Source organism: Aulonocara stuartgranti (genome assembly GCF_965226115.1).
Source record: "Aulonocara stuartgranti genome assembly, chromosome: 11".
Classification (NCBI taxonomy): domain Eukaryota; kingdom Metazoa; phylum Chordata; class Actinopteri; order Cichliformes; family Cichlidae; genus Aulonocara; species Aulonocara stuartgranti.
The window spans coordinates 21,715,432-21,743,346 of NC_138947.1; the positions used below are offsets into that span (position 1 = coordinate 21,715,432).

The 27,915-nt window shown below is 41.0% G+C and overlaps 1 protein-coding gene across 4 annotated transcripts in view; it reads left to right on the forward strand.

Annotated features, from left to right (window-relative positions):
* The window catches only part of ptprub (protein tyrosine phosphatase receptor type Ub), a 192,438-nt gene extending 165,216 nt beyond the window's left edge, over window positions 1-27,222 (forward strand). For 2 of the 4 annotated variants that reach the window (XM_082551134.1, XM_082551136.1), the window contains 12 exons: window positions 1,245-1,262; window positions 2,783-2,819; window positions 3,702-3,799; window positions 7,670-7,786; window positions 8,756-8,910; window positions 10,293-10,428; window positions 11,111-11,260; window positions 14,075-14,389; window positions 16,688-16,813; window positions 18,855-19,012; window positions 24,432-24,567; window positions 24,674-27,222. In XM_082551134.1, coding sequence (XP_082407260.1) covers window positions 1,245-1,262; window positions 2,783-2,819; window positions 3,702-3,799; window positions 7,670-7,786; window positions 8,756-8,910; window positions 10,293-10,428; window positions 11,111-11,260; window positions 14,075-14,389; window positions 16,688-16,813; window positions 18,855-19,012; window positions 24,432-24,567; window positions 24,674-24,736 — 1,509 coding nt within the window. In that variant the 3' untranslated portion in view covers window positions 24,737-27,222. The remainder of the gene's footprint in view (window positions 1-1,244; window positions 1,263-2,782; window positions 2,820-3,701; window positions 3,800-7,669; window positions 7,787-8,755; window positions 8,911-10,292; window positions 10,429-11,110; window positions 11,261-14,074; window positions 14,390-16,687; window positions 16,814-18,854; window positions 19,013-24,431; window positions 24,568-24,673) is intronic. The other 2 variants (XM_082551135.1, XM_082551137.1) reach the window with 1 other exon arrangement.
* Window positions 27,223-27,915: the final 693 nt, after the last annotated feature.

Consider the following 27,915-nt stretch of genomic DNA (forward strand, 5'->3'; position numbering starts at 1 on the left):
AGAATTTTTGAGTGTGGTATCGAAATCTTGTGGCTAAATAAGTAACTAACACACCACATTCCGTTGTTAAGTGTTATATGCAGTGCATGAGTTAAAGCAAATGCAGAATAAAGAAGACATCATCTGTGTTGTGATATTTTGATACCATGGTAGCATTTACAGGATATTGTTTTATTGTGATATTATACAGAAAAGAGTTACTCAATAAGGCCCATTTAATAGTTGTTTTTCTCTTTCTCTCTGACCCAAGAATTGATGTGTAAGACTCACAGGCTGGTACCCCAAGGTCGAAAATACCACAGAGACGAGACCACTTCCTTACTCCCATCCTCCCTTCTTTATCTCTTAGAAAAAGGCTCGTTAAAGGCCAGGTGGTTTGTTTCAGAATTCACTAATGAAAGAACTCTGTATTCTATGTCTAGGAGTGTATTTTGCTGGGATGATCATAAATTGTAGCTGAACTGATAAACTACACACAGGATACTTCTTTGCTCACAAGGCAGGAAGACGTTTCCTTATTTGGTCTGTACCGGTTTGAACTGAGAACTTGCTGACACACGAACCTTTTTTTCCTCTATATAAGCTGTTATGTACTAAATAAACCTTTGAGTCGATTGGGAAGGCAACCTAAAGCAGTCTCTGTTTTCTTGTTCTCCCAAGCTGCTCCCGAGCTCGTACTAACACGCTGAATGGCATACCTGAGTGTTACTTTAAATAATTAGGAATCTTAGAAGGAAAGGACAGAACTCTGCTTATCGCTCGTGCCTTGGAGGGAAAACCGGGATGGACATTTTTTTCCTTCAATCTGGTTATGCAGAATAACTGCAGGACTACCGCCCTGTTTAACTGTGCATCATGAATTTGCCAACGAGAGCAAAATGCTAAATAAGCAGAGTACTAATATAAGCTTGCTAGCTGCTTTGAATTTGCGAGATGCAATGAAAATACTGTTTGCATAATTTTAAAGCCAAATTCAAAAGGAAAGAAAACACAAATTTGAACAAAAACACAACTGAGAGATAAGAGAGTTGATCAAACATGATTGGCCTTAGGTCACTGATTCACACAAAGTCATTGCGCTAACACACGATGAAGCTAATTCTTGCTGTTCTCTCATCAACACCTATGCACACGCAGGCTTCCCTGCTGTCTCTAACCATACCTCCTAAAGCTTCTTTCATTAACTAGCCTATATGTCTTCTTTTCTACTTCCCACCTCACTTCCTCGACCTCGGACCCTGTAGATTCGGATTAACAGGGAAGTAAGTACTTAACTGCTCGTTCTTCTGCCTGCCATTGCTCTATTTCCCCTTTCCCTCTACCCCCTTCCCCCTTACTCTTTCCACTGTCCTCTATCCACAAATGCTCAAAGGTCAGGGTGTATCAGGTTAGTGCGCATTAAACCAATCAAATGCAAAAGAAATGCCCTTTTTAGCTCATGATTTTAAATGAACGCAAAGAGATGTGTCCTCTCTCTGGATGGAGGATCTTCGGTTGTTATGGCAACCGTCTCATATGGAGAAAGCTTGGCATTCATGCTGATAGAGTTTGGCCAGGGCCTGAGAAATTGTGGATAGCAGGCCTCACAGCACTGGTCATCCATCTCCATTTCAAACATGTCCACATTTATCTGAGTGGATGCGATTCAGTTTAGCAATCCGTCAGCAATGTGGATGGACTCAAAATATTACGAAGATGCCCTCTGCAAAAAGATAAAAAAATAGTGTTATCAACATGGATTGCCTCATCATACTGATTTGATGAGAGCCTGTGGGCTTGGCAGTCTTCTCAGATTATTCCTGACCTGCCTTCTCCCCCTCCACGGACTCCTGTAAGTTAAGTAATTGCAGCATCAATTATCATTCCAGCTGCTCCTCTCAGCAAACAGGGAACCATCTATGCAGTTTTCTGGCTGATGTTTTCATACAATCTCAAGGCAGTTGTCTCCTTTCGTTTAAAAGGTTAGCTAAGCAGTGCTTATTTCCAGGAGGACCTCCTTTGAACAGTTTGCTCATCCTGAAAAGGGTTTATGCTTCAAAGTCCCTCAGGTGGTCTTTGTCATGTTTATCCCCCTCAAGGCTGCAGAGGTGACATCTCATTGTTCATTCATATTCAACCCATACTCGCCATATGAAAATGTCTGTCATCTATATCAAATGTTGTCACATCCTTTGATATAAAGGTTTTCAGAAAACTTTGCTGTGTACTTTTGATTTTCTTCTTGAAGACTGCTGGTGTCGTGCATTGATGTGTAACGTGTGCAAGACACGGATCCAGCTGTATGGCTTGTGACAAGTGGAAGAATTTCAGGATGAAATTTCCTCTTGGGTTGCTAATTCGTCGCCCAGTGCATATAGCATCTCCAACGAAAATTGATTTATTTTTATGAGTAGGCACTCCGAGGCAGAGATGGCTAAATAAACCGGACACCTGAAATTTAGAAATGCACACCTGTAGGTTCTTTATCATATCTTTTTAGGCATTGTTTGCTTAGCTAGCCTGACAAGCTGAATAAATAGCTTATTTTAGGGATGTCAGCAGTTTTTCAAGAAACGGCGCTTGTTCGTCACGTGTCTGCGCAGTCAATGAGGGTAAAGAGGCGGTCTGGAGGCGTCAATAGGTTAGACAGCAATGACGAATTAGACAGAAACCAGGCTTTACAGAGGGGAATGTAGGGAACAAGGGAAGGAAGAGGGAAGCACAGAGAGAGAGAGACACCCATACAGCTGTGCCTATGGTGCAGATCGCTTACTCAGCATGTCATCCCTCTTCTCTGTTTCAGGGCTACCATCGATCCAACCACTTCATCGCCACTCAGGGTGAGTATCCCGGCAAGGCTGTGGTGTGTAATTGTGTGTGCGGGAATTCAGTACAGCGAGTACCTTTTGTTGAAGTTTAATAAATTGAAGATGATCCAGCCAACGATCCTACTCATGCACAGTCCCTTGCCAAAACCATCTCTCTGCCAATTTCAAAGGTGATAGTGTGACTATCAAACCGTGGAGCCTGTGTTAGGGAAGTCACTGAATAAATTATGAGTAGAGTTGAATAATTAAACACATTAATTATAGCTTCTTAGCCTCTGTGACATGTGGAGCGATGTGTTCATTGTCACGCAGAGAACCTTTAGTTCAGTTGCTGTCGCTCAAACGCACTTTTGCTTCAGATGGTCACTCCGGGATCTGCAGGAATATGAGCGTTCCCTCTTAGGAGGAGCAAGTTTCTAGGGAGCTCCTATCACAGGATCCCTAAGGGTCTGCTCATCCTCTGCCCGCACCTCCTTTCCCTCCTGTTAAACAGATAGAGGCAGATGAAACGTAAAGGAAAGAAAGAAGATGTCAGCTGCACTTTCCTGTTTCAGAGCTTTTTCTTCCTACGTGATCCCCGTTTTTAAAGCTGTTTTTCACTTCCTAAACGTCTCCTGCTCAGATCCTGGTGAGTGACTGGCGGTCCCCCAGGCTTTCATCATCAGCTACTGCTGTTCTTTTGTCACCCATTGCCTCTTACTTCTGCCTGCCTGGAATTTCCAATAACTTTATTGATGGCACAATCTCGAAAGATCAGTACCCTGCCATCTGAGAAAGGACACTTAGGTCGCAATAATACAAAATTTCACAGCAGAAACTCCGTTATTGAGAGGGCAGGCTTTGATGCTGCCGTTTTTGTCTCTTTCTCTGTTATTTCTTCCCTATTCCCACTAGGTCCTAAGCAGGAGACTCTCTATGATTTTTGGAGGATGGTGTGGCAGGAAAATTGCTTCAGCATCGTCATGATCACTAAGCTGGTGGAGGTTGGCAGGGTAAGTGATGTACACTCTCCTTTTCCTCCCCCGTCCCTGTCACCAATCAGTGTTCAGAAAAAGACCACATTTATCATGAGGGGACTTTTTGGTGTCAATATGAAAGGCGTTTTATGCGTTTGCAACCCTGCTCTGCATGGAAACTCCAGCCTAAAGGCCGTTATGGTTTATTGATGATGTGATACCACAAGCATGTGAAAGGAGCAATTAAACACTTTTGATGAAAGTGGACAAGAGAAGATCAACACTACTTTCATTTCTGTGCGCCGTGCTCCAGGCAGCGGTGAGTTAGCACTGACTGGAAAAAAACGAGTACTGCAGAAAGATAATATCTGGTGAACTGGAAGCTTTTTGGACAGATTAAACTAAATGTATGGTAAATGACTAGTTTTAGAGGTGCTGACCTGCAGACTTTGTTAGCTTACGCTACAGTCGCACGGGAGACAAAACTACTGGAGCCGAGTGCAACGTTGCCCTTTTGAAATGGTTGCTTTGGAGACAGGGGCCAGTGCTTCAACCACTGGCAGTCACTCGCCATCATCAAAGTGGCTTTGCTGCGTCAAGACGATAAAATGGCAGGCTCAGTTTGCAAATAAATGGGGGGAAGTTGGCAATTACATGCAGTATATTTGTTTTAATATGGCAATTAACTGTGATACGTCAACACAAATACAAATCTGTTCCCTCCAATATACACAGAAAGTCACATTAAAGACAAATTCAGTTAATTACATTCAGATTGAGTCACAACTTCATAACTGAAACAGAAACTCCTCCACACATAGGTAGTTGCTGCTGGATGGTGATTTAAGTGGAGAATAACATCCTTGACAACCTTGCTTTTATATGGTAAATGGACTGGTCTTTAAATAGCACTTTGCTGCTCTACCTAAGCACTCAAAGCGCTTTATACAACTTGCTGACAATCACAAACAATCGAAGACCAACTAGGGGTCAGTGTCTTGACGTAGGATATTTGGCATATCCTGGAGCAACCAGGGATTGCACCACCAACCTTCTGATTAGTAGAGGACCTGCTCTACCTGAGAGAGAGAGAGAGATCATTATCTGGACGTGTAACCAGAATACAATCAGCTGAATTTCATCCCCTACTGCTGAGAAGCACAGATTGACTTAGATTGATTGCAACATGTTGGCAATCTGTCTGTATTTATAAATTCTATGCCAGTTATCTGCAAACTTTCACCGATGTATCTGAGATTGATTGCAGTCAGTTCAATTCGCACAATGAGTGTTTGGAGACACGTTGCCTCCCACCCGGTGACCCCTGCAATTGCCTTGTGATTGAAAGCGGTTGGTCAGAAGTCGAGGGTGTTGCGGCTCAACCTTTGGGCAACCAGTTGGTCGCTGTTACAAGTTGTAACAGGTCACTGAATGCAACAAAGGTTCAGTGAAATCTTTGTGCAGCCACCATTCTTGTTTGCTTTGTTTTCTTTCCTAATCACAAGGACATTGCCGTCCTATTTTTACTCTGTCGTGACTCAGCCTTTGTTTGGACAGTACCAGGCAAATTGTTTCCTTCCTTTTATGTCATTAAGCCAGCCATCTGCTTCTGGTAGATTTATTTAAAGATTCTGGTGGATTTATTTAAACTGCCTGTATTTAACACACATGCAGTTTATTGTGCGATTTCATGCCAAGCTAATGCTGCAAAACACCAAAAGAGAATATTTCCCTGCTTATCTGGCTTGGTGATAGCAACTTACTGTATCCTATCATAATTGTCTCATTTACCTCCTAACCAGTTAGACAGGGAGGTTATTTTATTGATCCCTCATTTAGCCTGCTGCTGTGTTACAGCAGCATAGTATAGTCTACAATAAACAATAAATTAACAGCAAAGTTGTGCCACAGGCACCTAGTAAGGGTCATTATGGGAGAGTTCAAACATTGATACAGACAACAGTGATAACAACAAAAGAAAAGCTAAAATGAGGTTAGTTAAAAAAAGCCTGACATTGTGTAAGGGTGGTGCAGATTGCATTAATCAATAATATGTACACTATAAATCTAGGAAAAACAGCTGCATGACAGTTCAAGGGTAAATTATTAAATGTCTTAAGCTGCAGTCAGACAGTTATATTTACTTTTTCAGATTGCTGTTATGCATTTTCAAAAATAAAGGAAGTTTCAAGATGTGTCTTAGAAATCTTCAGATAAAGCGTGCAGTTTACTGATGTTATTGTGTTGTAGTGTTTGCTTTATTCTGAAGCCGAGTGCACCCACGGCTTTTTTTCTGCCTCAGAGACGACTTCTATTGCTCCAACACTGGGCTGGTTCTGTTAGCTAGGGGGCAGCTGGGATGAATATAAGGATACTTTGTAAACACACATCAACAGCAACTTGTTGCTTTTAGTAAGTTAATTTTAATTTGTAGCTTTGGCTGACCGCACATCTGACAGAAACAATATATTTAAAGTATTGCCCAAGGATGGACCAAAAGTCCTATTGAATTTTACTTTTATAAATGAACTCAGTCAATTCCTTGCCAAAACTGTTTAAAGATGGCTTTAACTTTCTGTACCATGTTCAGAAATCATCACAAACCTGTCTCTGTGTGCTACTGTGGAGTTTTTTGGTGAATGCATGCATTTCAAACATCATGAAACTGCAATTCTTGCAAATGCATATATACAGTATCTTTGCTAGAGCTGCTGTCTGTGAACACGCTCTGCTTGCTATACTTAAGCAGTATTATTTTCTACCCTACATAAACATAGTTACTTTAAATCCCACCTTAAATATTCCAGCCTTTTCATTCGAGCCGGGAGAAACATATACTGTGGCGGATGGTGAAAATCACACAGTAGTCGTTTGTCCAGTTTGGAGAAGTGGTCTGTGTGGCTGAATCCAAATAACACATCCATTAAATTAAAAAGAATTGCCTCCATTGTACTGGGTGGTGGTACAATAAAAAGATTACTGCCCTGCTGTTCAGTATGTGATTATTGTGTTGTTCTTCTCTTTACTGTCTAAGATAAGATATCTGCAAAGGAACAGGTTGTTATTTTTTTCTTCCACATCATTTGAAGTGTGGACCCCCCCCCCCCCCCCCCCAAAAAAAACCCATTTTTTTTAATAAATAAATAAATAATTTTTTTTTAACTTGTTAAATTTCACATCATTATAATTTCTGTTCTCGTTAAACCATGAAATTGAGTACTTCATGTTTATTATTATCATCTCATTATTTTGAATAGTGTTCATGCATTTTACAATTATCTCCTTTACTTTGGAATGAATTGTTGAAAATGGCTTGGTTGTGTTTTTAAAGAGTAGTATTTTATTATGCGATCTCTCTAAATGCAGTGCTTTCATTTCAAATGTCGCAGGAAGGATTTTAGTCCCTAGAAACCCAATACTGACACGAGGAAACATGCTAGGGGGGCTCTTAGATTTATCTAACAAACCCTAACTTAAGCCTTCAGACCATTACTCTTCATTTTAGGAAGTAAAGATGACTGAGCCTCCAGTGTCTTTTGTGAAAAGATTTGAGAAAGATCTTATACATCCAATGATCTTTTGCTTGAGTTAGCGCTGCCTGTCAGTGGGAATTCAGCAGAGAGCCGTCGGTTCATGATGGAGTCTATAAATGCATGGCTTGTGCACAAAACCATAAACCAACCCGCTTAATCCACTCAATAAAAGTGTGGGTAGCGATTTCACGCAACACAGTGAGCCATTTGTTAACATGCTGATAGTATATAAAAGGAGAAAAAGAAGTTTAAAACTTAAAAAATAGATTGTGTCTTGACTATTCTCTGTCTGCAGACTGACTACTCTCACGTTTTCTACAGTTTTGCAGTTCTGAATATTGTTTAAAACTTCGCCTTCGCGTTTTTGAAACAGGTGAAATGCTGCAAATATTGGCCAGAGGACACCGAGATGTATGGTGACATCAAAATCACTCTTCTTAAGACAGAGACACTCGCTGAATACACAGTTCGCACCTTTGCTGTGGAGAGGGTGAGTTTTGCATTTCTTTATATTCTCAGTTTGTGATTGCTCTTTCCTGGTAGAACATCATCTGTGATTACTCGTAAACACATTCCTTTTATCTTGTTCTGTTTTTGCTTCATCTCTTTCTGTGATTCACCAATGTAAACACAACTTAATCATGTTACCTGGCGAAGCAGGAATTTGGATTAGAAGTAGAGCATTAATAGAAGGGATTAGATACTAGATGGGGTTTGCTGATGGACACGAGGTCCATGTGTTAAACTGAGAGGAATTAACACCAGTAGCTTTGTGGATGCCCCTGCTGTCTTTCCAGCATAGCTGTTACAGTGCCGTGCCCCTGATGGCCTCCATCCTGTCAATCTCCTGGGGGATCTCTCATTGGAAGGGCTCAGAGCAGTGCTGGAGTGACAGTGGCACAAACACAGCATTATCATCACACTGTCACAGTCATTCTCCACAGGCACAAACTGCTGCTTATTCAAATCGGCATGAGTTTGCGAGCTGGTGACAGCTTGTTTTTCATAGCTCTTTTACTTTCTTTTTTTGGATTTCTGTCTTCAACAAATCTTTGCTTTGCATTGCTTTACTTTGTCATCTCTGTATGGAAAAAGAAATTGGGACGTGACTGCAGCAGCCTCCCAGAAGAAAGGAGAAAGCTGCTACCCCTCCTTGAGCTCCCTAGAGCCTTAGTAATTCCTTTCTGCACATCTGTCAGATTGCAGCTGCTCCTAACATGTGGGGCCCAGAGGCCTAACTGTCCTAGAAGACCTAACACCCCGCGTAAATAATGTCCTGGGTGTCCTCACTCTGAACCAAAAAAATTTGTCACATCTATCACAGAGGGAAAAAGTCTCTGAATAGTTTGTAGCATATCTTCTGCGAGATCAAGGCCTGTAGGCTATTGCTAGCATTAGAATGCCAATGGTTTTTGTTTTTTCCCTGAACTACTAACGTGCACTGTGTTTCTGTTGATAGAGAGGATACTCGACCAAGCATGAGGTACGTCAGTTCCACTTCACATCCTGGCCTGAACACGGGGTGCCCTATCATGCCACTGGATTGTTGGCTTTTATACGAAGGGTTAAAGCTTCTACGCCACCTGATGCTGGCCCTGTCGTGGTTCACTGCAGGTACCGTAAGCCCTTGCAAGTGCTATATATATGTTTTAATAACCTTTTGATAAACTTTTGTATTTATAACTGTTATACATTATGTTGGCGTAACAGATATGTATAATCTCTCTCTCTCACTAAACCGCTGCACTCTACTATAAGATATCTATGTGTCGCTCTAACATGGGCATGAATGTGATGGTAATTTTGCGCTTTTAAGGATTTCTTTCAACTTTTTTTTCTTCGGGGTTGGAAGAATTGTACAGCAAACATATTTAATGTTTTTAAAAATCAAGAATTGAGTTTGCAAGTTTGAATTTATCTTGGATTTTCTCTGATGCTCACAGGGTCAAATATATTTATATATACGTCCCCACTAATAGTTCTGACAATAAACGTCTGACGATAAGACCTTTCTCCGGTTTCGGCTTGTTCATGTGGGCAGCCAGAAATTTCAGTTGAGCTTGAAGGTGACAGTTTTGAAGCAGAGGCTTCATTCTTGTTTGACAACTCCACAGTTCTTCAAGTTTGTTTCAATGTGGACATTGACTGAAGTTTCCAGCAGTTTCCAGTTCATGGTTCATGTAGGCTTGAGTCTTATTGTTTGAGTTGTTCCTGAACATCCTAACTTCCTCTCCTCTGGGGTGGCAACTTTCTTCTTCTAAACCCGGGTAAAGTAGTGACACATCCGAATAACTTGTTTGATCTGATGATCTTGTATTATGCAGTTATTTAGAAATGGCTCTAAGAATACTTTCCAAATTGCGTAACTCTACAATTCACCTTCTTAGATCTTCACCGAGGTCTTTAGACTTTCCCATTGCTTTGAGTATCAGCCAGTACAGTGACTCCTTTCAAACAAATCCTTTTTATACTGCAAAGAGATAATGTGAGTTGTACTCCATCCTGATCATTACTGAGTAGTTAATAGGCAAGTTTAGAGACATCTTAAAATCTTAATCACCAATAATTAAAAGATTTTGGGGAGTATGTCTATATTTCAGCCTATATGTATACCTTTGACCCTGTGTAGATGAGAGAAAATCCAAAATAAATTCAAACTTGAGCAGCCATTTCTTGTTTTTTAAAGCCACCAAAGATGTATGCTGTCCAGTCAATCCCATCTGGAAAAAGAACAGCTCATTAAAAGCCCCAAATTACAATGACATTCATGCCCATGAGTGTATGAGAACTTTTGACCCATGTACTTGCATTTTGTAGATATATAAGATTGGGCAGATCTGTCACATTCTTAGCCATTTAAACAATATTGATTACTTATTTATAACACAATGATTATATTATGTTCCATTTGTGCCAATGGGTCCCTCATATCCTATGCACAGACCTTTAATGTTTTAAGACACAATTCCTTATAAAAGATGGTCTTTCCATTGCAGTGCGGGGGCAGGTCGCACCGGCTGCTACATTGTGCTGGATGTCATGTTGGACATGGCCGAGTGTGAGGGCGTGGTGGATATCTACAACTGCGTCAAAACCCTCTGCTCTCGACGTATCAACATGATTCAAACGGAGGTGAGGACAGCAGTGCAGCCAGGAAATCACAATTTCTTGCACATGTCACATATTTAGCAGGTGACATCTCGATCCTTAATATAATCTTCTCAAACCCCCCCAGAAAAGCCAAGCTTGTAAAAATTCCTTTTTTCCTTCTGTTGTTTGGGAATTCAAAAAGTGAGGGGGGTACATTTCCATATTCCCACTTCTAGATGTATGTAAAGGTCACGGCTAAAGTTTTAGAGAAAAGACTGTCTCTTTGTCAGTTTGCTGTGTAGGCACGTGCTGTTCTTTGATGTGCACATAATTTGCATTTTTACCTCTTATTATGTAAATCCAACGTTGACTTGGCTGTTTATTGCATTTGTAGCTATTTGCAGGGGCGCACTAATTAAATGCACACTGCATGTGTTTGTTTACAAATAAATATTTATTTATTCTCTAGCGGCCTTGATACACCACTAACATTAAAGCACATGTTTAATTCAGAACAAGGCGGGTTATGAAAGATTTCTCCCATTCTGACTATTATTCGATTATTTATTTACAACTACTTACGTTTCTCACCTGCTTCTGTTTTAACCTGCGTCATTTGTAGTGTTTAGCATCTGGTTGCTTACAACCTTCAGATAACATATTTTGATGTGTTATTCAAAAGCCAGAACGATGAACTAAATTATGTCACCTGCTGTCTTTTCAGGAGCAGTATATCTTCATCCATGATGCTATTCTAGAGGCGTGTCTGTGCGGAGAGACGGCCATCCTGGTGAATGAGTTTGCTGTCACTTACAAAGAGATGCTGCGAGTGGATTCTCAGAGTAATTCCTCTCAGCTTCGAGAGGAGTTTCAGGTCAGTGTTGCTGCAAAGTCAGAATGAGCCATAATAATGATCCACTGTGTACAAGTTAGAAGTCATTTGTAGTTATGTAGTGTAGGTTTGCTCAATTTAGTTAATATTGTTTGGCTGATATTCAGATAGTAGCACAGTCACCGGACATGCACTTACTTTTCTTTAGCTGAAAGTAAGATAAATGTATCTCACAGGTTGTGAGTTTCAGGCTGTCTGCCAATGCTTTAACTCCAGTGCTCTCTCAGCATCTCACATTCAGGCTGTAACCAGTGTTCCCTAAACACCCTCGCCTGCAGGCAGTTGATTCAATTCAGTTCAATTCTTTTGTTCTTTTTTTTTTAACATATATCACCAGTTCACAACAACAGTCATCTCAAGGCGATTTTTATTGTAAGGTAAAGACCCCAGAATATTCGAGAGAGCACACCAACGATCAAACAGTCCTTCCAGCTACAGCAGGCTCAGGGAGAGCCAGCCATGTTCTCGGGGGAGTGAAGTGAAAGTGAAGACAGAAAGGACCAACATAGAGACAACTCAGATAATAAACAGAAATGAGCATGAGAGAGGAGACAAAACTCGATCACAGACAGAAATTTGGGCCACTTTAGTTATGTGAAAATAGTGTATCTCACGGTTCAATAAGCACCGTCAGCAACAATAACATGAAGCTGAATTGTTTTCTGTATGACTTTGTTAGTCCACTCGTCATTATAAGATTACTTTATTTCATTGAGGTTTACAGGCATTCATTTATCCACAGCAATCAAACCATCAATCAGCCGGAAGTTTGGACCTTGGATCATTGCAACACCCTGATTTTTTTTTGGGCCATTCTGTTACAGAATTGCTGCTGTGTTTGAGATCATTGTCCTGTTGCATGATCCAGTTTCAACCAAGCGTTGGCTGTCAAATAAATTGCCTAACATTTAAGTCTAGAATACGTTAGTACGAAGAGGAGCTCACGGTCAACTCAATGACCGCAGGGCGCCCAGCTCCTGTGGCTGCAGAACAAGCCCAAATCATCACCTCTACCTCCATCTGTGACAGTTAGTATGAGGTGTTTGTGCCGTTGTGCTGTGCATTATAGTCAAACATCTCCACTTTGGTCTGTCCAAAGGACATTGTTCCAGAAATCTTGTGGTTTGTTCAGATGGAACTCAAATTTAGGTAATTTCCAAGCAAGTCATACTTGTTCAGTCTTTTTCTAATTGTACTGTCATGAACTTTAACATTTAACATGCTAGCTGAGGACTGCAGAGTCTGAGAAGCAGCTTTTGGATCTTTTACAGTTTCTCTGAGCACTGCACGGTCTGACCGTAGGGTGAATTTTCCTGGGATGTCTGCTTCTCGGAAAGAGGGGACATCCCACGTGTTAACACACTTAAACCCTCCAGAGCACCAAAGAGCCAAAACATGTGCTTTTACAGGTGCTCACGATTGTTGATGATCAATTAGCCAAGTGCAGATGATTAGCAGCACCCGGCTGCTACTTACCCTCTTAATTCTTAAAGAAACAGGAAGGTGCCGTTAGCATTTCATCGGACAGCACTGTCCCGTGAAAACTTTCTTTTTCACATGACTATTTTAGCAGGTGTTTTCAGTGTGCCTGGATTCCACTGCGTGGTTTCCCACAGGTTGAGAATATATTCACGGTAATTGCAGCTACACCACACAGGTGTTCCATAAATATCTCACATGCAGTCCACTTTTAACCAAAATATGTGAACTGCTCATCCAAACAACTTCAAACACGCCTGTCAGATATGAAGGAGAAAGGATGAACGGTTGTTTGGGAAAAACAAATAAACACACAGACACGCATGCAGAGACGAAGATGCTCTTTGTAGCGCACACATCAGTTCGACAAAGAGCGCATAAAGGAACAGACTAATAGATATCTCTGCCTGGCGTGTTTGCATCTATAATGTATGTGTGCGTACATGAAACATGATGTTAGTTTCCATTGTTATTCTTTGCCACTTATGTCCCCTCGAGTGGTTTAAAGGAATGTGCTCTCAGAAGATTTTATTAGGTTTTGATTAGGAGACAGGAGAGCCAGCTGTGTTCCAAAACGCTTTACCTGCTTCATTCACCTTCCTCTGCCGCTCGCTGCTCAACCAGCACACACTGTGACTTAGCATTTCAAAGTGCTTCTGAAAAAGACTTGCGCTTCTCCTTATGATTTTGTGCCATTTAATCCTCATAAAATATGCATATTGTATAAATTATGATGGATGTATGTAGGGAGCAGTTACCTTTTCATATAGGAAAGTGTTTCACTCCCTGCTTTGATCCTGTAAACTTCTCTGTCAGGCATTGATGCTAAAAGCCTCCCTACCAACCAAAGAGCTGTGTTTGCCTTTTACTCTGTCATCCTGTGGCTAACAGCCAATTGGTAGCACTGAGATCAGCAAGTCACAGATCTATTATTGATGCTGTACATTAATTATTCAAATATTTTTTTTCAAGTTGTTTAATGTAATAATGATTAAATTCATTATGGATAATTAGTATGCAACATTTCTTTTTTATTTGTTTTATTGCACTCAGCTTTGTTATGCAGTTTGCCAATCTTATGCTTTATTCCTTTTAAGTTAGTTTGCTGATGCTCAGTGTATCAAAGACTAAACCAATTACCATCATTGGTCTCCTCCTGTCTCGTTCACTTCCTCTACCTCCTTCTCTTTCCTAAGATCTCAGACTTCTCTGCAGTGCCTCATCACCCCTCACATATTCCACTTTTAAATGGTTTCTCAAATTTCACTTTATCCTCACCTTCCTCTCACCTGGCCTCTTACACATTTCCATTTTCAGACGCTGAACTCTGTGACTCCCCACGTGGATGTGGAGGAGTGCAGCATTGCTCTCTTACCCAGAAACCGAGAGAAGAACCGCAGCATGGATGTCCTCCCGCCCGATCGCGCCCTTGCGTTCCTGGTCACGACAGAAGGGGAGAGTAACAATTACATCAACGCTGCTCTCGCTGACAGCTTCCACCGGCAGGCTGCTTTCATTGTGACCCCTCACCCTCTGCCGGGCACCACGGCCGATTTTTGGCGGCTGGTTTTTGACTACGGCTGCACGGCAGTGGTCATGCTCAACCAGCTAAATCAGTCAAACTCTGCCTGGGTAAGGTCAAAGTGTTAGGTACTTTTTATTGCCATTGATTTGTTGACACTGAAAAAAGAGAGAGATGTCTTAAAACATTTGAGATCTGACACACACACACGCACGCGAGCACGCACACACACAGAGGAGCCACTGTTTGCTGTGCAAGTTTTTACTCTCAGTCTTGGGGTTGTATGAAGTTTATTCGAGACTTTCCCTGACATCCCCCGCCTGTACAGTTTCTGTATCTTACTGTGCTCGGGATTAGTTCTTTCATGCCATTTTGTTGGGCTTTGATCCCTGACCACATTGATCTCAAGGCATGACTAGATAACGCTCGCCCCAGTTTTTCCTTCCCTTCTCAAGCTACATCTCTGAAGAATAGGCTTGCATTACCCTCCAGCCACATCTTAGATTTTTTTTAACTAGCTCACATTTTTTCACGAGCATATAATTTTTTTAAAAAATAATTTGGTTTAAATTATTTTTAAACCAACAATATTAAAAATAATTAGGGGAAACATAATATGAGATTAGTGGTCATTACTTGTCCTTTTTAGCCTTCAGGACTTTTAAAGTCTTTGCTAGGCTAAATCCTGAACACTAGCTATTTCATGTGGTTGGAGCAGGTGAATAAGGGCTTAAGATGACATTAGGCAAAAAAAAAAAAGAAATAAACTGTCATGGAATTTGAACAGATAAGATCTGTGACTGCCACACGTTATTGCCATTTTCTAAAGTCTTAAAACAGAACCCACGGGGAGCGCGGAAGGCTAATTAACAACAACAACAATATGCTGAAAAGTTATTATGGATTTCTCTACCCCAGCAGACCTGTCTTTTCCATGTGGTCATGCATAATCATATCTTTCACATAGTTTCTTCTGATTACGACATAAGAAATCATTATAAGCATTGAGCAAACATGAAGCGTGTAGTTTGCTTTTGTGTCCCTAAAGAAAAGTAATGATTTCACTCTTCAAGCCATTTGTCAGCTGGAAGAAACAGGATTTAATGAGCTTGTGGTAGTAATATAGGAAACCAGACTGAGAAGCTGATCAAATGTAACTCCTCGAGTTGTAGCAGAAGGAAACGCATAGTCTGTGAAAGAGCCAAAAGCTGGCACAACCTGACTGCATTTTGTTGGAATTAAGCTTAAGGAGATTGGCAAGCTTCCAGTCCTTAATGGCACATAAATAGTTGTGCAGAGAGAACGAGGTTGCTGAATAATTAAGCTTGCGGGACAGGTACAACTGGGTCTCATCAGTTTGGCAATAAAGGAAGAAGAAATCTTTGCAGTCCAGTAATGTAGCCCAAGGAAAAGCATTCAAAACAAGTGAGAACAGTCCTAAAATAAGGATGCAGCCTACAAGAGTCAAAAACAATTTAAATACATAAGTCTGCAACACAAAGTAACGCTGGCCTTCATCAATTTATTATTAGTACTGCTAGAAGGACAATTTAAAGTACTTGTGTATAGTCTCATAGTACCTTGTATTTACAGTCTTGCATAATGAATATGGGCATGAATAAGGAGTGAGTTGCAGAGTTCACCTGTAAAAGCCAAAGGCACTGAAGATAATAGCTCACGCATTCTCCTTTCTGTCCTTTAGGCATTAGATTTACAAGGTTTTCAGTCCGTCTTTAAATATTAACTTTGTGAAATATGTATTACAGTGCATCAGATCCTTGAAAAACAGGCGTTTGGTCTAAGATGGAAAAAATTGAAGAAGGAAGAAAGTAGAGCCCAAACAATACTGGATTTATAAATATATATGCTAAGACAGAGATACTTATTATTTTTATGACTAAATGTGAAAGCTACCAAATGCAGTTTGTAAAAACTGTCCTCAAGCGTTGAACTATCAGTATAACCTCCAAAGCCGTGACGAGCATTGCTAAAATGTTAATAAATGTTCTGAATATTTCATCTTTACTGTTGGTTTACACATGTTAAGTGGAGAATAGGTGCTGTGCTGTTTTTTTCTGGCTGTTCTTTGATCTTGTTATAAACTCTGTTATAGAGTTCATTTGCTGGGCTGCGGTGCTCTGTCTCCCTCTTGTTGAAATCTCTCAAAGCACATTAGGTCTCTCCCTTCGCAATGCTTCTCTAACTTCTCTAACTAACACTAGTGTGGCTTTTTAAATTCCATGAAAACACACAGTAACCCAACTGCTGCTTTTATTTTAATAAACACCAGCAGCAATTGATAATCCAGAGGTCTAAGAACAAGTATTATGGCCACAGCTACATAAAAATGCATTTTCTTTCAAGCTCAATCACTAATGAACTCATCTCTGCCCATGTTGTTTGTGCAGCCATGTGTCCAGTACTGGCCGGAGCCTGGTTTACAGCAGTACGGGCCAATGGAAGTGGAGTTCCTGTCTATGTCAGCGGACGAGGACGTCATAACTCGTCTATTTCGAGTCAAGAACGTCACGAGGGTGAGTCATTGTCATCCCAAAACAGCCAGCGCAGGACATTTTATTGAGCTCGATGATATTTCACAAATATTAAGTTAAACTGCTTTAGAAATGTATGAGCGGGAGGTTTTACCTGCAGTACATTCAGAGCCGTCACCTCTAACGTGCACCTGAAAATCTAGAGAAGTATTACAGGTGGTTTAGATAAATGTTATACATCTAACATTTTCTACAATATCCTTTATGGATGCAAACTGAAACTCGGGGTTTCACATGAGACTGTATTTCTGTATAGTGTGCGCTTTTGCGTTACTAATGCAAACACGGCAACACTTCACTCATGGGACAGAAGAGTTTGTCAAATAAGTCCCCTTAAGAAAATACACTCTATACGAGAGCCAGGAAATTTGTATCGAGCACAATGGCAGATGAGTAGAAGTTTTATTCATAGACTTTATTATACGTACTACAAAGGACATTCTTTTGATATTCAGCAGTCCAGAAAATTGAACCAGAGCCCCCAGTGCTTCCATCAAACATTCCCATGAGAATGATTTTTATTATAAGAATTTTCTTTTTCGTGAAAAACATGCAAGAGGAAGCCATTGACATGCATGCCATAAAGGTCAGTCTTTCGCTTTTTCAATTTCTTCTTGTTATTACCTAGATAGGTGTCTTCCCTCTCTTATGCGCGCGTTGGCATACTAAAAAGGAACCTTTCATCATTGTGATGCCTGCCATATTTTCAGTTGCCGTCTACTCTTTTCGGCAGCAAAGAAGATTTTCTTTTGAATTGCTCATAAACCTCGTCACACCTTTTAAACAGTGCAGCGTTAGGTAGAGCTCTGAAAATAGGCTAGAAACAAAAAAAATAAGAAGGCACCAGTGGTTCTGTCATAGTCGAGGAAGCACAGTGGAATGTTAGTTTGGTCTTTCCTCAGCTGAAGAGAATTCCCAAATGTGTTTTATATGTAGGACTAGAACATTTTCACTTCACTGTGTTGGCTGTTTGGTTTGTTTATATGTAGTTATGCGTGTTTTATGCTCAGGAATTTACATACGCACATGCTTGCATTCTGCTCTGGATCAAAATCAACCAATTACTAAAGAAATCTGTATGCAAGGCGTTTCCCCTATGCCATTAAAAGCAGCACGACAAGCGGTGCCCAGAACTTCCTGTCTTGATTGGCATCCTGACCTCCTGTGTCGACTGCCCCCGTCATTCCCCTCTCTATCTATGGCACCTCTTTTCTACTCAGCGCACATCACAGTCAGGGAGAGGGCAACTTAACACAGCATGGAAGGAATACAATCACACAAAAATAACGCACACCTCTCCCTCACTCAGCCCCTCTCTGTGCATTAGTGAGTAGATTTCCTTTGCCTGACAATGATATACAAGGGTAGTGAGTAAAAGTCAAAGGAAGTGCATTGTAAGCATATGTACGGATATGTGGTTTGTACAAAAAAGAGCACACTGTGTAAATCCCGCTTCCACTGAGGCAATTCCTCCATGCATCGTCGGTGTCTTTGCCGGCCCAATTTGCATGACTTACAGTTCTCCGCTGGTCCTTAAGTATTGGGTGAGATTCTACAGGACAAGGTTATGAACACACAGGGACCTCTTTCAGACACAGCGCGGGCCCCTCTTACTCCCACAGACCCATATATCTCAAAGTCAGGCTGCTGAGTGAGCACAGCGCCGAATGCCAACACACAGCCTGGGGAGCACTCAAAAGTAGCTTCTAACTGGCTACCACACAAGATGTACAGAAACACCCAGAACAATTTATTTGCCACATGCATACATATATTCAGCAAAAGAGAACAATGGTGTCAGATATGTGTGTTGTAAGATAAGATAAGATAAGATAAGATAGAACTTTATTAATCCCTCGGGTGGGTTCCTCTGGGAAATTCGATTTCCAAAAAAGCACAGCACCGACAGAAGTTACAGAGTTATACACACACACATATATATAAATACAGAGACAATATAAATAAAATATACGAAGGGGATAAATAGAATAAATAAATTGTGTGCTTTCTCTTGTATCTGAAGCTCCAAGAGGGCCAGCTGGTGATGTGTCAGTTCCAGTTTCTGCGCTGGTCGGCATATCGCGACGTTCCAGACTCCAAGAAGGCTTTCCTCAACCTGCTGGCTCAAGTGCACAAGTGGCAAAGGGAGTGTGGAGAAGGACGCACAGTTGTGCACTGCCTGTGAGTAATGTTTTAGCAGCATGCGTCACGCAGATTGATACAGAAGGCAGTAATGTGCCCATTTTATTTCTGAAAAGCTCTTGCTGCTGTTGAAGACTGCATTTTAAGCCGACACCGTTTTCTTGGTGGGAGATGTCGCAAAAGTACATGAAAAAACATAGGAAATGTAAAATTGGCAACCGATTCTTGCCTTGTTTTTGTGTTGTTATGTGCGATTTGGCACAGTGAGATGCAGCGTGATTTGTCATGGCAGTATTTATATTGTAGAAAATCAAATTGCGCCGTGCTGTGCTGTGAAGTCAGTGGTGTTATATGCGTCTGTGTTGTCCTAAAGCCCCGGAGAGCACACCCTGCTGATGAATATGAATGGGCCGTCCAGCTCATTGCCAACCCATCACACGCTCATCCCCACCGCCCCCATCCAGAAGCACATCACTCAGTGCTGTCACACAGTGTTACCCACGACAACCAGGAAAGAGATTATGGAGATCAAATCAATTATAGCTTAATACAGAATGCGACGGTTCTCACTACACTAAATCCAGCACTGCCAGAGCACTGACGACGATTGATTGCCTTAATATTGCTTCTATACACTGCAGAATCTCCCAGGCCCACCTGGCTGCGTTTGTCTCAGGAGAGAGGAAGTGGCTTGTCCTTCATCAGCTTATTGATAGCGTTTTACATTTATGATGACCGGGCGAGTATACAAGGCAAAAATGCCACACTATTGTGTTATTTCTCAATTTCAAACTACTTACAGTGTTTCTCATATAGCTCTTCTTATGTTGTATAAATATTTTATATTCATATTGTGTTTCAATTTAAACAAATGCTGTTTTTATGAGATAGATAGGAATTCAGATACAGGGTCATCAGATTACTGTTTGTTTTCTGCTTACACTCTACTATTGTTTTCCAGAATTCAGTTAAACATGTATTTCATACTGGAAAAATAAGACGAGTACATATAGATAATATATATATGCCGTACTGCGGAAAAGTCTTGAGCCTCCTATCATTTCCTTGTATTTTGCTTCCAAGGATCCAGATTTTTATCTTGTTATCTGTTAAAGTAGTCTCGTAAGATAAATAGTTTTTTTCTGACTGTTATGTGTGACAACTCAGCCAAGAGTCAATATGCCAGATTTAAATTGTATGTTTTAGCACTTTGTTGCTAGCTTAATTTTCCAGCCTGGAAATGATCCCACACTGGAAGCAGTGTGGGATCATCTTGATGGAGAACAGAACAAAAGGCAGCCAACATCAACACAAAGAAGAGCTTTGAATGTTCTTCAAAAAGCCTGGAGAACTATTCCTGACTACTTACAGAAATTACAAGAAAGCTACCCAAGAAAGTTCAGGCTGTGTTAAAGAATAAAGGAGGCCGTAGCAAATACTGACTTTCAAGCTGCCTGTAAAAACTCTGTTTTTGCTTCATGCACTGTATTTCAATCTATGTTTGCATCTTTCAAGAAATCACTGCTCCTGTAGCATAATACAAAGAAATGGGGGATGGATCTTCTGTACAGTACTGCACATGCACCCACTGCCCACCATATGTTAATTAAACTCATAATAAAGGTATTAGTCTAAAGCGGTGCTAACAGTCTAAGCATGCTAGCACGTTCACCGTGATAAAGCTAACATGCTGATCACAGACAGTATGAAAAATGGATGTAGCTACAATTACATCACCATAGTTTCTAAAGTCCCATTTTGAAGTCTTGAGATGGATTTTTCCACCATTACCTTCTTGGTTGCAAAATGTTAAAATGCACACTCAGTGGGGCTGAAGACTTGTGGCTGAAGCTTGTTAGCCAGTGAGGGTTTTTTTGTGTGTGACCCGAAATGAGGGACTGAAACCATAAAATCAGCAGTAAAGTGTGTAAAGAGGCTGAGTCAGAAAGCTGTTTTTGCCTCAACTTCTAAGAGACTGGGAGTGATTTTGCAGCCACAGCTATCGCCCTCTGGTTTCTTTTGGATGGAATAAAACCTTCCAGGCACTTCTGCATTTGACCAGGAAACAGCATCTATGTTTTATTCTTCCTATGATCCTGATATTTAGCCAGTAACATCAGCCGTGATCAGTTCAATTTTAATTTTATTTATATAACATCAAATCACAACAACTGTCGCCTCAGGGCACTTGAGGGTGATCACCATCAAAATATAAAGTCTTAGAAAATGTTATATATACTAAAACTGTCCTATTGAGGGTTTCAGATAAGAAAAAAAGCACCCTGAATGTTGGCACTTGCTTTAATGACAATCCATTTGGTAGCTGTTGAAACATTCCACTCAGAATCACAAATGTCGCTCTCGTAGTGGTGCAAGGGAAAAAGTAGGCCACCAACGGCAATCAGATACCTTTTGGGAATCAAAAATGTTTATGTACAAATATCCAACCATTTATTGGTGCTGTATTTCAGTCTGAGCTAATGTGGTCAATTTGACTGCACACAGTGCTACACTAATAGCATGACTAAGTATATATTATAGATTGCAAATTATATCAAAGGATCAAACTAATTTGATGCATTAATGAAGAAGGCTTGAACTTTTTTTGTCAATCACTTGCCAAATTTTTATATTCCATTTCAAGAAATGTTTATTTCATGGCATACACTTTGTTAAATTATGCAGTAGTGTCCCATGAGCGAAAACAGCCACGAAGCCTCTTTTTTTTCTTCGATAATGCTCTCATTTCATGTTTTACGTTCACTTGGGCCTCCTACTCCTAACATAAACCGGTAGTTTAGAAAGAAAATACTGCACCACGGTAAATGGTTAATGGCCTGTATTTGTATAGCGCTTTACTAGTCCCTAAGGACCCCAAAGCGCTTTACACAACCAGCCACCCATTCACGCACACATTCACACACTGGTGATGGTAAGCTACATTGTAGCCACAGCCACCCTGGGGCGCACTGACAGAGGCGAAGCTGCCGGACACTGGCGCCACCGGGCCCTCTGACCACCACCAGTAGGCAACGGGTGAAGTGTCTTGCCCAAGGACACAACGACCGAGACTGTCCAAGCCGGGGCTCGAACCGGCAACCTTCCGATTACAAGGCGAACTTCCAACTCTTGAGCCACGATGACCCAAAGCAACTCTGACTTGCATTCTTCCCACAAACCACCTATTCTTTGCTCACTACTGATTCCAACCCAGTCTGTTACACGGTTATACAACTGTTATTTAGTATTATGTTTCTTTTCTTTGACACAAGAAAAACAAACTTTAGCTTTTTTATTAACTCAAATAAAATATTACACAAAACTGCTAACAGCTACTAAATATCAGGATTATGCAATGGTAATGTTACACAGCCCCAGAAGGGTCATGGTAGAAATTTCTGTGTTGACAGTTTGTCTGCCCATTTGTTATTTTCCCCTCACACTCGTCAGCTTGCATTAACTTTAATTAAGTTTTTCCATTCCCTCTGGACCATATATTGTATGATATAGTATGTATTATAAATAGACTGCGGCTGCTTTGACCACAGGCACCTTTACCTGTGCTCAGGAACAATCTGTACCTTTTGGAGAAAGAAATAATATCTTGATGAACTAAATCAACCAGTCGTCTTACCATCAGCAGCTAGTATTAATTGAGACAGCTGCTGGGATCATTAAATGATTGCATGACCCGACACTGCGATTGTGTTGGTGGTCATGTATGTACTGAAAGATCTTTGGATCTTCATTATCACGACATTAGTAACAGGGCAGCACAGCAGGCACATGAGTGGCCAACTTTTACCATCTCAGACAGTTTTTAGCCTGCACTTGTTTTGTGTAAAACTAAACTAAAAACTGAAACCAGATGTGAAAAAATATTTCAGTAAAATAAAAACTAGACTTTGAAAAATTACAAAACTATGATAACTCTGTGTTGGTCAAACCTCGGATTAAGGAGGAACAATGTGGTTTTCATCCTGGCTGTGGAACGCTGGACCAGCTCTTTATCCTCTTAAGAATATGTCAGTATGTTTGGGTGTTTGAGCCACCAGTGTACATGTGGTTTGTGGACTTGGAGAAGGCATTTGACCGCTTACTGTCACATTGTTACATGCCTTTCGGTCCATGTCAACTACAGTAAGAACCTGGTTATCGTTGCCGGCAATAAGTCAGACTTTTCCCTGGCGGATGGTGGGCAAGGCTGATTCTGTTTGTGATCTTTACGGACAGAATTTCTAGGTGGAGCCAAGTGCTAGAAGGATGCCACTCTCAGAGTCTTATCGCTGTTTTTTGCAGATGATGTGGTTCCTTTGCCATCACCAGGTGATGACTTCCTGCTTGCACTGGAGCAGCTCACAGTTGTGCAGTGGTCAGAATGACCATTAGCACCTTCTAGTCTGAGGGACAAGCTGCTTTTGTTTATGAGTTAGGGGAGGGGAGTGAAAGAGTGAACAGACAGACTGGTGCAGCATCTGCAGTGATGCTGACACGTCTATAAAAACATCGCTATCAATTTACTGGTTATTCTACATCCCTATGTTCACCTCTTATCACAAAGTTCTGAGTGATGACAGAAAGAATGACACTGCAGAAACAAACCCTTTCTTCAAACGGTGGCTGTGCTCAGAAGAGGAACTCAGTGTAGAGCTGATCCAAACGAGGTGGCTCAGGCATCTGATTAGGATGTTTCCTTGGCTGGGTTTTCTGGATAGGCCCGGAACATGCGGCGAGTTTGCATCTTCATCTTGTCAGGGTGTTTACGTCTTTACGTTGACTGGATAAGCTGGAGTTGGCGAAGTTGGAGAAGGAGGTCTGGACTTGGCTGTGACCCGACCCTGGATAAGCTGTAGAAGATGAATAGATAAATGGAAGAAAGGAAACACTGCTGTAGATTAGCCTGGTTATGCTTTTTGTCAGAAGCTTCTTGTTTTTGGTTTGTTTTGTCCGGCTTTGACTCTTTATGATTGTTTGTGCTATTGCACTGAAGTCTCTAAAATTGCTACTGTTATCTCTGACATAAACTGTAGCAGAGCTTTCTGGGTAATGTCCATTAGAGCAGTAAAGAGGAGTTACAGCAGCATCTATCCATAGCACTATGGACTGAACCATAAATGTAACATCTGAACATTAACCATATCCACAAGCACAGCTTTAATCAGCGCAGCCAGAGAGGGCTGCTATGCTGCTTGTGTACATTGATGGCTTTGCCTTTCAAAAGGAGGAATGAGCAGCAAAGGATCCATGTGTTCATCATCTCTCATTACCTTAGTATCTGCAGTGTTTGCATTGTGTAACTTCTCTAACTAGTCCAAATCATGAAGCGATTGAACAGATCTGGCAGAGAGCATTGAGTACTGTCCATATACACATGAATACCTTTGGATAGGTACAGTAGCAACATTGATTTATGCCTGTACTGTGTAATAGTTATTAGACAATGTATTCTCTTCCACAGCAATGGTGGTGGCCGTAGTGGGACCTTCTGTGCCTGCAACATCCTCATCGAGATGATCCAGTATCAGAACATGGTAGACGTATTCTATGCTGTCAAAACTCTACGCAACTGCAAACCCAACATGGTCGAGTCTCTGGTATGGAAGTTTAGTCTAGTCTGTAAATTAATTGAAAAAAAACCCAAATTCAATACATTTGAGATTTTTGACTCTAGTTTTGTGTTTTTCCTTTTTGTTTCTTTAGGACCAGTATCGATTTTGCTATGACCTTGTCCTTGAGTACTTGGACTGCTTTGAAGGCAGATAGCAACTAAACGTTTACGACAGCAGCAAATTCCCACGCGCTGGAGACAAAGGTCACCCGGTGACCCCCCATCTACTTAAATGTTTGGACCTGTGAAGTTGGCTTTGAAAGGACTGCAGAGGAACGAGAGCAAAGAAAAAAAACATGGTCAAGGTTCTGACTTTTAACCTTTAATGTACAGCTGTGATTTCCTCCTTGTTGGTGATGTTTATCTCTTTTGATATTTTTTTTTTTGTGCTTTTCTCGGTCCTATTTGCCTCTTGGACTACATCTTGTATGTGCTAAGGGTTTCTGTAGCAGCAAAACAATATTTGGAGCTGCAATGTGGACCTCTCTCTTCAAAGCAAGGGTCACCTTGGCTGTGTTTCATCATTTCATTCGTACAAACCGAAGACGCTGGATCTAATTCTGGAGTTACAGCAGCATTATTTAAACGTGGAAGAGCTACATAAAATAACGGTCCACTGTGCTCGTGGCATGACTTATCTACCATACCATAAACTGCCTTATTCTCTAATGATAGGACAGATTTATTGAAACCACCAAATAAATCGATAAAGTTTTTCACCTGGGGTAGAAAACAAGAACAAGAGATTTTAAGAGACCTATATTGTAAAGCAGACCAGCCCAGTATTCAACAGTATTGATGCAGAAACTGTACAGTAGTGCAATGTGTTGTATTTTCCCATAATGTTTGTGCTGGATTACCATGTGTGCTACAGGTGGGCGTTACTGGCACTGAGCCTGGTGCCACCGAGGGAGATTCCTGTCTCGTTACTGTCACGGTGCCAATCCCACTGACTGACTTGAATCCTTTGCTTTGTTCTACTGCTTCATCTTGATATATGCCTACAAACAAACACTATGTACTGCATCAGCTAATGTTCTCGCTCCGAAGTGATTGTTTGTACTTTATACTCACCGAAGACAGCAAAAGGAGAGGATGGCGAAAGCTGTTTGAAAGGCATCGAGATGCCACAGTGTTGGTGTGAAAAATGATGCGCCATTAATGCTGTGGTGAAGTGTCTGAACTGGTGCGGTCACACAGGTCTCAGTCTGCACCTCTTCTACTCATTCATTGTCCGAGGCGTTTGGTTGTGCTGTAAAAACAAAAAAAGTCTAAGAAAAGCAAAAAGAAAATCGGGGGTAGGGGGCACTAAGATGGGGTAGATGGTGGGAGTGCCATCTTGGGTCACCGCTCATTGCTGAACATATTTTTTTGATTGCAGAAATGTGGTTTTAAAAAAGTAGTAAAAGTAAGAAGCTGTTGGCCACATACCCTGCTGCTGACTTACCGCAGAGTTGATGGATAAACAAAATCCACTCTTTTTCAGCTGTTGGCCAGGGCCTGGAGAGCACTGGAACTCTTCATGCCTGAATCAATGTAAGAAGCAGTCAGGTTGGGATTTGTGATACACATAATGATCAGAGACAACTTTGAAACATGCTCTTGCAAAGACCCCATTACACAGAGGAAGAGATTTTTTTTTTTTTAAATCACTTTTGCGTTATAGCCACAAAAATATCTCTAATAAGCTCCATTAGAGATATTTTAAAACATAGGCCTTTTAAAATATGTTATGCGCCAACACATCTCCCGAGACTCCTTTAAGTAGAGGTTTTCAGGGAGGGTGGTAAAGGTATCACTCCAGGACATATCCTAATGAACAAGGAGAGACAGCTTGAAGCCTGCAGAAGCTGAGAAAGGCAACCCTGCTGCTAGTTTGCAGCTCACACTCTGGTTCAGGTGGGATAACCAGAATATGTGAGCAATCTAACAGTATACAAACATCACCAGACTCCCACAGATTCTCAAATAGAGCAGCTTGTTTGTGATGAGGAAGAAGAATGAGGTAGCTACATTGTAGTCAGTGATCTGGCAAAAGATTGCTGAAGGAAGTGCCTGGACACTTTTTTTGTTAAGGGTGGAAGGAATATGTATATACAGATGTATATTATGTTATGTGAATAATATATTATATGTTTGCCCAGAGTAAAGACGTATAGTAAGTAACCACAACATAACCATAAAGCTGAATGTTGCTGTAAATGAGCATTTTGTGAGTTTTTGTCAGAACTTTTAACGACGAGCGTTCATCCCAGCGCTGCGAGCGAAGCGGCTCATGAGGCGTGTTCGGGCGCTCGTTAAGCTTTGCATTTCATTTCAGTGATTTCAGAATAACCCGATCCATATGATTTGTTTCAACCTTTAGCCACGACTGTGAGTGCATTATACTTTTACCATTCCAAAGCTTTTTATTATGACTATTTCTGAGTGACAACTGCCAACACAGGATGTTTGATTTCACTTGTTGTTTTCTGTATGAACCAACAGTACATGACTACTGTGTTTTTGATCATTGTATTTGTGGGGACATGGTGTGTATTTAATGAAAGAAAATAAGAAGAGAGATGTATATCGGGGTAGAAAGATCTTTCTTTTGAGCGATACCAACGATTAACAATAAATGAACAATGGGGGGAAAAAAGACGTTGTCGCAGCCTTTATTGGATGTTCTGTACCAAATACATACACGGCTGAAAAACCCCAACACACAACGTGGTTTCATGATCGGATTGTCAACAGAAGCGCAGACCTGATGGCAAAAGATGGACTTTCTGTCTATATCCCCTCTGACCCACCTGCGGTTTCTCATGCGGATGTGATCTTTTAACATTTTCCCGTCACCCTGAACCGCATTGACCATTTGATCTGACCCGCCTTTCTGATCCCTCACCCTGTTTCTTTTCCCTATCTCTTTTAATCATACCCCTCCACCGCACCCTGCTCATTTTCCATTACTTTCGATGTCTTTTCCTCATCGTTTTCTCCATCTCTTGCTTTGCTCCTTAGCTCAGAGTAAGGTGACTCCAGACCACAGACTTCCTCTCTTACCCCGTGGCTACGTTGAATAATGCAGCAGTCCTGCAAACTGATCCAGTCTTCAGCAGAGAGACTAGTCAGATTAATTAGAGTACAAGACCCCCTACTGTTCGGATGAGGACAATGTAGGCTGTGCAGACTTGCCTTTATTTTCTCATAGATTGATTAAGCTGCAAAAACAAACTTTAAAGGAGTGCGTCAGTATATTTAAGTATTCCTAAGTTGGTACTTTTCCACTAGTCATGTTGGTGAAAAGGGCAGGAATACCTTGTAGATTAATGAGGCAATGAGCTATTTT